General features: G+C 41.2%; 1 protein-coding gene across 1 annotated transcript in view; it reads right to left on the reverse strand.

Moving 5' to 3' along the window:
- ZNF804A (zinc finger protein 804A) overlaps nucleotides 1-12639 on the reverse strand; it is a 289494-nt gene that overhangs the window by 39994 nt on the left and 236861 nt on the right. The window contains exon 2 of the mRNA XM_075608873.1: nucleotides 6185-6328. Coding sequence (XP_075464988.1) covers nucleotides 6185-6328 — 144 coding nt within the window. The remainder of the gene's footprint in view (nucleotides 1-6184; nucleotides 6329-12639) is intronic.

The raw sequence follows: 12639 nt of genomic DNA on the forward strand, positions 1-12639 counted from the left end.
CTTTCATCTGCGGGTACGTCTCTCTTCTCGGGGCCACACATGCGTCATCATCATAATCATCATGTGGCCTGAATTTTTGTATGGTTATGTACATTGCAAAACTGACATTTGATGGCGGCCATTTTAAAAACCCCGTTTTTTTTTAACATCCGACAAGCCAGACTTTGCATAACACATGTAAGTTGTACGTGCTTTACAATCTTTGAACCTTCTGGGTTCTTCTTAGGGCAACATCTTTGCCAAAATCCATTTTCACTTTCTTTTAAAACAGACAGGGCAAATTTTACACACAGCACTTGCTAGCTGCAAATTCACTTGCTTCAGCAAAAGGCATTAGCTTTACACAGCAATCCTTTCATACCCGACAGGGCAAACTTTACATTCAGCACTTGCTAGCTGTAATTCAATGCTTCAACAAAATAACGCTTTTTTTTCCCGCTTGAGTTCAGTGTCTCAACACATCTTCATCTACTGACCCCCAGAGGCGTACCATCCCACTTCTTACACCACCTGTGGCAGGACGGCCTCGCGGCGGGGTCAGTAAGACGCTAGACACGATGGGAAACATTAAACTATAGGGGTTTATTAGCCACAACCAAAATAAAGTACGGGTGCACTGTCCGTTTAAGAAACTACTTTCTAGAAATTAAAGCCTATTCCCGTTAGGGAAACTAACTCACTTCTTGAGCCCTTACTAACAGGGCAGCCAGCTAATCTGGTTATGCCCAAAACATATGCTCTACAAAGTATAACAAATAAGTATCATAATAAAGTCTTATCTGTAATGCAGCTCCAGTAGCACACAGGAACACGGTTCCGGGGAGCAGGCTGTGTCCAGCTCGCAGCAATCTTTATCTTTATCCTGGGTTGGGGTCCCAGCTGGTCCCATCAGCATAGCTCCTCGCAGGACTGGGGGACCAGAGCAACAGCTACGGCTTCCTAGCCGGGAGAGGTTTCTCCACCTTCCTGTGGAAAAACAAGCTCCCCTTGTGTGAGCAACATCCTTCTTTTTAAAGCACTTGTTTCACTGATGAGTTCAGCCCCTGTTTAATCAGCCCCCGGCTGTGCTTTCTCTGTCTAAGGAGATTAACACTCTGTGAACTGGATGCAGCGTCTCTCCATTCACTGTTCCAGCCTACTGAGTCAGTGACTCTGTCACAATATATATATATATATATATATATATATATATATATATATATATATATATATATATATACAGGGTAACCAGGGAAATCCAGGTAACAAAGAGACAGCACACCGCAATATAATGAAGTAAATAAAGTGTATTAACAACACATGGCAGCCAACGTTTCGGTCCTCAGAGTAGGAACTTCCTCAGGGCAGTGCCACTCTGAGGACCGAAACGTTGGCTGCCCTGTGTTGTTAATACACTTTATTCACTTCATTATATTGCGGTGTGCTGTCTCTTTGTTACCTGGATTTCCCTGGTTACCCTGTACATGTTTCTATATGGGACGAGCATCTGCCTTCATTTGAGAAACCGTGAGTGCAAACTATTTTTTCATTGACTATATATATATATATATACTTGTCACTAGTCACTTGGTAACATATTATGGTGGAGTTCTTCGGAGCTCACCGTCTCTCAATGGCGTGATGACATGTTACGCAACATAAACATGTCTGTCCCAGCACGTTTTCTCACACTCCACGTGTCTTCATCAGGGATATGAGTGACCTTCCTTAAATAGCTCACAGTTGCCTAGATATGGCAAATTACCTAAAACAGGTTCAGCTGTACCAATTAGAATACATTAAAAAAAAACTGAAAACTATACTAAAGAGTAAACAATATCCCTATATTGATACTACTAGTGATCAATAAATGAAAAATATATACTTGACATGTTATGGTAAATGTTATGGTAAAGTAAATTAAATACAAAATTAGATATAATTAATTATTTGATTATTTAATATACAAAGATAGACAGAGCTTCGATGGAAATAACGGATCCACAAAAAATGGCATCTAGTGAAAAAAATGGGAACTAATAATGTGACACAAAATCCAATTTTCTAAGATAGAAAAAATATCAGCCGTAGATGGAAATCATAAGAAACACAAAAGATGGCACTTAATCACACTAGGGTGCTGTGTCAATGCACTCATTGAAGTCTGTAGGAGCCAAATGAGCACTTTCAGAGGCCTTTATTGCTTCCAGTTCATACCCTGCTTCGGAAATCCGTTCCTGTGCTGAAGCGCTGGATCCCCAGCGCTATAGCTCCATTGTTTCAGTGGTCTGTCTACAATATACCCTACTTCCAGAGGCCTTCATTGCTTCCAGTACCTATCCTTCTTCCAGAGTATGTTCCTGTGCTGAAGTACTTGTGCTGGATCTTCTGTGTTTTCTGAAGTCTTTGCTTTCATGGTGATGAAGCTCCTATGCTGAATCTCCTACGCTGAAGTCTTTCCTGGTACCAACCCCAGCCTGTGACCTCGACCATCGCTCCTGTGCCGCCTGCCTTGACCCCAGCCTGAATAACGTTTACCCTGCTATCTCCAACCCCGACCTGGCTACCCACGATGACGGAATCTGCAATCTGGACCCGGCTTCGCGGTCTCAGGTCGGTGTTTCTCTATCCCCATGTCAGCCCTGCGGTCCGGTCCTGGTTTGTGGGGAGCACGTCCGTGACAGTTAGTAACTAAGAGAGAAATAAAGAGTTATAAATATTCCTGGCAACGATGGACAGGAATAAAGAATGTAGCCAAGTGCCCCTGGCTATAGCCTTCTACTGGCCTCAACACTAAAAGTCCTGATAGGAACAGGCAGTGTTCCTCCTGTTCCTCATCCTCCTGTTAAACTCCTAAGCAGGGCCTAGCCTGCAGTTGCAGCCTGGATAGGTACAGATGCAGTGGCCGTTATTCGAACATATCATGCATTGTATACCTCGGAATACCCATGTCATGGCGCGAGACTTCTTCCAACCGTACCACCTTAAGATGCGAGTGCAGGCGAGTGCAGAAAATTGCATTTTAGTGTTCTGGTTTTTAAACACCTGAAATTGACACAGTAGCACAGTAGCACAGTACTGGTCACATTACAAGTCATTCATTTCATTGCATTTAATTGCATACAATCCATGAAATTCAAACAAAGCAACTGCGATAAACACGTGTGCCTGGGGCGATTGGCCGCATTAATGCCACGCGGAGTACAGCAGCGCACACAAAAACAGCTCTGTGATTTGTTAGAATAACGGCCGCTGCATCTGTATTATGTTGCCTTATCCAGGGGCAGGCCTGAACCGGCAGATAACCCCTTTCAGGAACCCCCACAGTAAAGGAATAATTATAAACACGGTGGTATAACCACTTATCTTTACTGACAACAAATAACTTTAGTACTATAGCAGTATGCACAGCATAACACAATACAATACGGACCCCCACAAGGTATACCCACACCACAACGCCATCCACGGTGGAACCCACAGAGTCCAGGCCAACCCAAATAGTGTTCGTGTGGAGTAGTGCTACCCACTGTGTGTATGGTCGTTGGTGCACATGTAGATGCGATACCTTCCTGGTCTTAGTCCAGACCAAGCCGCCTTGGCTGATGGTTCGCTGGGCCGCACAATTGTCCCACACCGATCGGTTCCTCAGGCGTCCGCCTCTGGAGGGATCTCCAGAGTGTGTCCCTATAAAAGTGTCTCTGATAATAGATGCCTGGGTCTGGTCCCAGACCGCAGGCCGCGCACTACCACTGTAAGCTACTGGGGAAGCGTCCCGATCTATTGGCCTTCCATGCACCAGCCACAAGCTACACGTGGTTGGGCCTAACTGGGGCCTATGGGGCAATTCTAGGCCTAGTCCAGGGAAGCACTGCTCCCTGGACACTACCTCTCTCTTCTGCCTCCAGATCCTGATTGGTGTGTGTTCCTGACCATGCCAAATGTATCTATCTCTCTGCAGGAGATCCTGGAGCCCTGGAAGCTGAAATCTGCGGACCAAAGAAACCGGCTGCTCCGATGCAGATTATTGTCTGAATTTAAAAGCATGCTGAATTTAATATCATGCTGTATATAGTGCCTGCACATCCAGGGAGACGCATTTATAAGTGGGTTTCCACTTATTCCCTGAGATAGAGTCTACAACATACATACAGCAATGAGTCCTTGAGATATGATCGAAGTTGGACATGTTGGATGTCATGGACTACATCCCAGAGATAATGGGTCTGCTAGCTGGATTCCCGAGGTCCTTATGAACCTTCGATAGGTGATAGAAGAATGAGAGTTATAGTGAAATTTATATCCAGCAGTTGTAATAACACCCTCATTGGTTGTTTCCTTCAAGTGAGATAAAAGAAAAATTGGAAGTCGCCATAGAGTCAGAAGCTAATACTGTATAGCAGCGGTGCGCAAACAGGGGGGCGATAGATTTTTCTGGGGGGCGCGGGCAGTTGCAGTGGCCCCGTGCTCTTCCCCCAGGCATTTAAATTAAATACCGGGGGAGGCGTGAGGCCTCTGTAACCTACTTACCGGGTTTCAGCAGGAGTGTTGTGCCACGTCGCCATGGCAATGCAGCATCAAATGACGCAGCGGGGCCATGCGACGTGACGTCACATGACCCCGCTGTGTCATTTGATGCCGCGTTGTCATCGCAACGGGGTCGTGTGACATCACATCTGGCGCCGGTGTAACAGTAAGGGGGGCGAGAGTAGCTGAAGGAGCAGGCAGGGGTGCACAGCTCAAAAAGTTTGCGCTCCCCTGCTGTATAGGATTTTGAATGAGACAAAAGCCCAAGGTCCTCTTTCATACAGGTACTGTATCTCTGTCCAGTATGACAATACTTCCACAATTATTGCCCTGCTTAATAATGATATATTAGATCTTTCAGTTCTTTAAGAGTCTTCTTTTCCATAAGGGATAGATTACATTTCATGTGAGATTTCATACATATTTTTCTTAAAATCATGTAAAGCCTACGTGTAAAAGGACTTTATAATGTTTCCTTTTGAGTGAATAAATGCAGCATGCCGATGATCTGCAATGTCCATGTCAAGGTGGGTATCATCTGGAAGAGAATTCTCAAATTGAGTATAACAATCACTAGTGTCTGATTACATCAAGAGGATAGTAAGATAATTAAGGCATTCTTGCTCTAATGTACTAAATGTACTGAGATTATCTTTAGCCATTTTAAGGGCAAAAAAATCTTTTAACGTGATACTCCCAGTGAAAGAGGTTAAACAAATTTAATGTAGAGTTAGGAACAAATCCCACACCCTTACTTAATAGTGTTCACTTAATAGTGGTTGCATCTTCTTGTTATAGTTCCTCGTTTACTCTTTTTCTCTGTGTGTATTTCCGGTCCCAAAGTGAATAATCTCTCTATTCTTGTGGGACGGAAACCAGATGGCTTCCCTTAAAAAGGAAACCTCTTTCTAGGAGGAAAGGGGTCTGCCTTAGACCTTGCCCCCAGGTTCCTGGAAGTGGGACCAGGCTGTGACTACAGATCCCCATCACCATTTCAATCATCGTCTAAAAGGGAATATCTATTGGGTACCGTAATATCATTTTTACCTGAATCTCTCAAAATACGCATATTCATAATAGCTTTGCCAGTGTGCCTTAGCTACAGGTTTAATCTCTATTAATAAATTGCACTTCCTTTTTTATGCTACATAGCACATGCTTCTCTCATGTTTTTCCAGGTCTCCTTTGGGCAGCGGTTCATCCCGAGAGTACACGATTTACAAACACTCAACCATTCAGAGGCCCCAAAGAACATACTTTGTTTCCCAATTCCCTAAAAACCGAAAACATCCACATCTTCACTTAAAGCATGTTCACATTTCTTTAGGAAAAACAATTAAATTGCTATATTCTTTAAAAAAAAATGTTGTGTACAAAATGCATTGGTCAGCACCCAGTGATTACTCCTTTGCATCCTTCTCTTGGTTCATGTAACCATTTTCCAAATCAAAAGCTGATACATTTACTGACACTAATGGAATAATTCGATATTGTCTGGAGTGGCCATTTGGACCATTTTCAGCCCGACAATCTCCATTGAAGTCAACGACCGCTTTGGACAATATACAATTTCCCCCCAACGAGGCACATGGGTAAAATAACATTTACATCAAAATAGGACTTTGAGATTGATAAAGATACCCTTTAGTGTCCCTTGTCTTTGACGCTGTCATATTACCTGTTTGTGTGCATGGTCGTATGAGTTAATATGGTTATCAAATTCCTGATGCTTATAATATTGTTTATCACAGAGTTCACAGTAGAAGTTTGCTTTAAGATCTTCCAATGCCTTTGCTATTGTGTTTTCTTTTCCAGCATAGTCCTAAAAGAAAAGTGACATGAAATAATTATGAATGTGCTCATTAATGATAGATAAACAATACACCCTTTGATTAATCAATCATTGTATAACTTTATAATAGTGTATCTATACTACACCACAATAACAATACCTTTTTTCAGAGCACCAGGCCATAACAAATATTTATCCTATTCTCTTCAAATTTGATATGAGTTTACTGCACCTACAATGCCCATTTGCCATTGTAAGATTTTCTATTTGTATATTTTCAAAAAGAGAAATAAATGCCATTTAGCACAGGGATGCACAACTCCAGTCCCCAAGGGCCACCAACAGACCAGGTTTTACGGCTATCCCTGCTTTAGCACAGGTGCTCAATCGGTGGCTCTGTTATTTTGATGGATCCACCTGTGCTTTAGCAGGGATATCCTTAAAACCTGGCCTGCGGGTGGCCCCTGAGAACTGGAGGTGTGCACCCCTGATTTAGTACATTCTCTTCTTTAGCAACTCCGGGAAACCCCATTTTTAGTTATTTGTTATCAAACATTTCCCCTATATTGTTCTGGTCGAAGAATATGCATATATATTTATATTGAATATAATAATGCTGCACTGTACTTTGTTGTTAATTTAGCCACATATGGTATGAAATAGGTTTAGATAAATATGTTACTTTATGAACGAGGAACAAAGTCGTTTTGCACTGTCATTTCTATAACAATAAATGTTATAGATAAGTAGATTATTTATTGAAACACGTAATTATTATATTTACATGATAGGCAAGATGTTAAGAAATGTTATACAAAACAAATATTACATTGTTCAAATATTGAAAGGTATGGCAGCAACTATGTTTTTTTAGTTTTATAATAAAGTTAAATTTTATCTCTTAAGAAATACATTCATTGCATTTAGAATTCAATTGTAGGTTAACAGTACACTGAGGTTTGTATTACAAGCTGAATTTAAATATCACAGTACCTAGCACCACTGTTAATCTTATTCTGTCTGAAAACAATATGGATGGATATATACCCTACTGTTGTCATCTCATTATACAGCCAACAATTTCCTACAATTTCCTTACAATTTCCCAGCGATGATTATCATGTGTACCTATGTGAGTGTTGTACACAAATATGTCTGAAAACAATCACATTTTAACATTAAAGATTTACATATAAATGGCAATACACTCAAAAATAAACATCAAGAGTGTTTCAAGGATCAAGAATGTAGCCAACAACAATTTTATTGCCAACATCCATTCTCATCCGTTTAATCTTGTTTATACACAAATAATATGAAAACAGTTGAAATATGTCAAAATTATAGCATTAGCACACATAAAAAAAATAACTATGGACTACCCTTTGAAACATCCATTTTAGAAACTGCAAGAAGGCATACTGTATGATTGATTCATATACCCTGAATTTTCTTCTACATTCACCATTTTGCAGCTTGATCCCCAAATATGACCGAAAATCAATTAGCCTGACCACATGCCATAACAACTTATAGATTGGGAATGTTGTCCTTGTGTTATATTGTGTTATATTGTGAATTGAAGACCACATAATATACCAATTACTCACATAGTAAATGGCATCTACTTTTTTAATATAATTCTGTATTAATCTCCTCTATGGGTGTCCTATCTCAAACCGGTATTAGAACCGTAAAGTTATTTATTAAACTTTAACAACTGTCCCTTATCATTTAAAACTTATTTTGACACAGTGAACAGTAGTTGAAAAAAATATGAAACAAAAATGTTATAATAGAAACACTGTAAGCACAAATTTCTCTGTAGCACAAATGGAGCCAGTCTGAAAGGACTACTGTATGGTTATGAAATCCATTATTGGCTCCTCACTCCAGTTGTGAACCTTAGCACCTGAATACATTTGTACAGTTTCATGTATCGGTAAAAATCTACAGTAGGTGTGTTCTATAATATTTGCTTGTGTGAGCTGAAACAACTGCAATAACTTTATACAATATAGAAGCACATTGTCATAACTTTCCCACCCACTGCCTCTCTGTCTGGTCTTCTTTTTGTCCTACTTTCTAATATTCCTTCTTTTCTTTCCCTATCCCTCACTGTTTCTTTGTGTTACAGAGTCAATTACATGTAATAAAGTAAAAAAAAAAAAAATACAATAAAAATTCCCTAATTTTTTAAACCAATAAATACATGAGTTTTTTTTTACATTTGTACTTTCTTTCATATTGGTAACTTCTACTCTGTCACTCTACAGCTAAAACCGTAATAATGCATGCTCATTCTCTCCCATGTTAACGCTACTGTAATCTATTATTCATGTCTGCCAGCCTCACAACTCACCCCTGCAATCTATCCAAAATACAGCATCTCTCCCCAGATCATCTTTTATTAAATCCCTCTGCTGGATTTCCATTAAATTCTGTATGAACTACAACGTTTTCTTTCTCACCTTCATTGCTCTATGGGGAGAGGGGGGTGAGTCAAGTTCTATATACAGGTCAACCCCGTTATCGCGCGATCCGATATAACGCGAATCAGCTTATAACGTGGCTCCCAATAAAATAAGCAGCTGATCTCCTGCCATGCATTTTTCTATCTTCCCTGCTTTTCATGTGCCAGGTGCTTGGGAGCTTGCTGCCTGCGTCCCCCCCTCCTCCTCGACTCTGGCGTAAAAAGACGCCGCGGGGTCATGTGACCTCACATCGCCATGGCAACACAACGTCACATGACCCCACAGCATCATTTAACTCCTAAAACCTCCCTTCAAATTACATATGGAGAGACACCTGGGAGATTTGCTAATGGAATCTGCATAGTATATTTAAATGATTCACATGCCCGGTGGAGGTGATGTAGTGCAGTGTTCCAATTTATACTTGTGTTTGTGTCAAATGTAGGGGAATTTCCTACTTTTTTTTGCCAGAAAAGTTTACATGACTTCAAACTTGGCAGCTTTTTAAATTCAAATACAATATAAAAAATTGATGCACAGAGATGCAGAATTTGATACCTCTTATCATAATATATACTTGATGTTACTTCTCCCTAATATTTCCCATTGTCATTGCCTACAGAGTGCAAAATGCAAGAAGAAAATAATGCAATTTGCGTCAATTCAACGTGGCTACAAATATGCCTTGATATATGACCGTCCTAATTGCTACAAATGAGTACTTACAGATGTACTGTAGGCAAGGTTTTTGGACCTGCTTATAACATAGAAAACCGCGTTATAATGGGGAAAATGTCAGATTTTCCACAGATTCAATGGCAGTGATAATGCCAAATATCCCACAATAACGTGCCAGCGGTTAAAATAACCTTGGCTACATCTGTAAACGTGGCAGATTGACCCAACATAGTAGTGCAAAAATCCAAATATAGAGAAACAATAAACAGACCTGCTGTATGTAGCCGCCTCTTTGGGAACTACTAGTTTTATAAGGGATTAACGGCCTTAACTGGGTGGGCTAACTCCGGTATTGCCCCTCCCCTATGTTTTGTGACCCATGATGTCTCAATAAGGAGTATAGAGGGTATATATAGCACTAACAAAACACAGAACCCCAGTAAGCTCTTTTTGGGAACCCCTGAGCCCCCACAAAATATATATATGTATATGTGTCAAAATGGAGTGCTATTGAGCGTGGCATATGTATACAACAGACGACAGAGAAGCCCAATGCTACATCCAACATGACAGAAATACACAGTAAAATACTTATATATCCTCTTGAAGTAGGGTCATTTAGTTTAACCCTTTGGCCAAAGCGTTGTAAGCTTGCGAGCCACGTCAAGGCAGACACCTGTTCGCAAGTCCTAACACTACCAGATAAAATACTAATATACCTCTATTTGGATTAAAATTCTCATTTACCTCTATTAGGAGGGAGAAAGACCACAGTGAGTCTATATCCAGCAGAATGAGGCACTTGCAAACTAGGGAAGTGGGGAGGGGCGGGCTTAAAACCTGGGAAGGAGGAGCCACTAACCTCCACCAGCTGGAACAGCTGAGAATGGGTTAACAAAACACAGAACCCCAGTAAGCTCTTTTTGGGAACCCCTGAGCCCCCACAAAATATATATATGTATATGTGTCAAAATGGAGTGCTATTGAGCGTGGCATATGTATACAACAGACGACAGAGAAGCCCAATGCTACATCCAACATGACAGAAATACACAGTAAAATACTTATATATTCTCTTGAAGTAGGGTCATTTAGTTTAACCCTTTGGCCAAAGCGTTGTAAGCTTGCGAGCCACGTCAAGGCAGACACCTGTTCGCAAGTCCTAACACTACCAGATAAAATACTAATATACCTCTATTAGGATTAAAATTCTCATTTACCTCTATTAGGAGGGAGAAAGACCACAGTGGGTCTATATCCAGCAGAATGAGGCACTTGCAAACTAGGGAAGTGGGGAGGGGTGAGCTTAAAACCTGGGAAGGAGGAGCCACTAACCTCCACCAGCTGGAACAGCTGAGAATGGGTTAACAAAACACAGAACCCCAGTAAGCTCTTTTTGGGAACCCCTGAGCCCCCACAAAATATATATATGTATATGTGTCAAAATGGAGTGCTATTGAGCGTGGCATATGTATACAACAGACGACAGAGAAGCCCAATGCTACATCCAACATGACAGAAATACACAGTAAAATACTTATATATTCTCTTGAAGTAGGGTCATTTAGTTTAACCCTTTGGCCAAAGCGTTGTAAGCTTGCGAGCCACGTCAAGGCAGACACCTGTTCGCAAGTCCTAACACTACCAGATAAAATACTAATATACCTCTATTAGGATTAAAATTCTCATTTACCTCTATTAGGAGGGAGAAAGACCACAGTGGGTCTATATCCAGCAGAATGAGGCACTTGTATTTCTGTCATGTTGGATGTAGCATTGGGCTTCTCTGTCGTCTGTTGTATACATATGCCACGCTCAATAGCACTCCATTTTGACACATATACATATATATATTTTGTGGGGGCTCAGGGGTTCCCAAAAAGAGCTTACTGGGGTTCTGTGTTTTGTTAACCCATTCTCAGCTGTTCCAGCTGGTGGAGGTTAGTGGCTCCTCCTTCCCAGGTTTTAAGCTCACCCCTCCCCACTTCCCTAGTTTGCAAGTGCCTCATTCTGCTGGATATAGACCCACTGTGGTCTTTCTCCCTCCTAATAGAGGTAAATGAGAATTTTAATCCTAATAGAGGTATATTAGTATTTTATCTGGTAGTGTTAGGACTTGCGAACAGGTGTCTGCCTTGACGTGGCTCGCAAGCTTACAACGCTTTGGCCAAAGGGTTAAACTAAATGACCCTACTTCAAGAGAATATATAAGTATTTTACTGTGTATTTCTGTCATGCTATATATAGCACTATCCTATGTTCTAAAAGCAGGTTCTTTAGAATTCTTTTTGACAGGGTTGCTATCACGGTATGCAGAAATACCAGTGATAGCAACATTTGCAAAAATGGCGAGTAGCCAGCGCCGAGATGGTTGACCCTCTGAAAAGGGCTCACTTTCTCTCTGCGCAAATCTCAAACAAATGTCCCGGTCACGTGATGCAGGAAATTTACATGCATACTGAAATACCGGCACCCCCTAACGGGGCCTGTATATCGGGAAGCATGGGGTGACCGGACCTGAAATTAACGCCGTTCTGCTCCGGAGACTCCCTGCTCACGTACACTAGTAATTAAATTTATATTAAAATATATAGTAAGCACCAATACACAACCCACCTCCTGTGCCCCCACATAAAACCATTATTTATTTTAACACGCAATTGATAACATAGGCAGGCGGGGGTCCCCCTGGGTGTCTGAGGGCCGCACAGGGGTCCCCAGGTGGTCCTCGCAGGGGTCCAGGGGTCCTCTGGTGGTCCCCACTAGCCTGCGGTAGTATTCGTATTTAAAATAAATAAATAAAGATGGCCTTTCAATAAATACACCCCCCCCCCCAAACACATACAGTACAGTAATGTGCAAAATAGCTATTACCCATATATGGATAATAGCTCATTTGCCCATTATTAAACAAAACATTAGGCAGTCAGCATAAATAAAGTAAATAAAGTAAATAAAACAGTTCTACTTACCCCTGCCATTATGAAGGGTGTCCTCATCAGCATATTGCTGGGCCATGTCCTCTGTTGCCAGAAAGAATACATAAAAAATACAATCTAATGGCCCCTAAACCCTTAATCACTTTAGCCGTTAATAACTGCTATACTAATTAAGGGGATAACCCACCCTCCTCCGCTACCCACCCGGGAGGCCTAACCACCCACCCCGCACCCACTATACCCACCCTGT

The sequence above is a fragment of the Ascaphus truei genome, chromosome 7, assembly GCF_040206685.1.
Source record: "Ascaphus truei isolate aAscTru1 chromosome 7, aAscTru1.hap1, whole genome shotgun sequence".
NCBI classification, from domain to species: domain Eukaryota; kingdom Metazoa; phylum Chordata; class Amphibia; order Anura; family Ascaphidae; genus Ascaphus; species Ascaphus truei.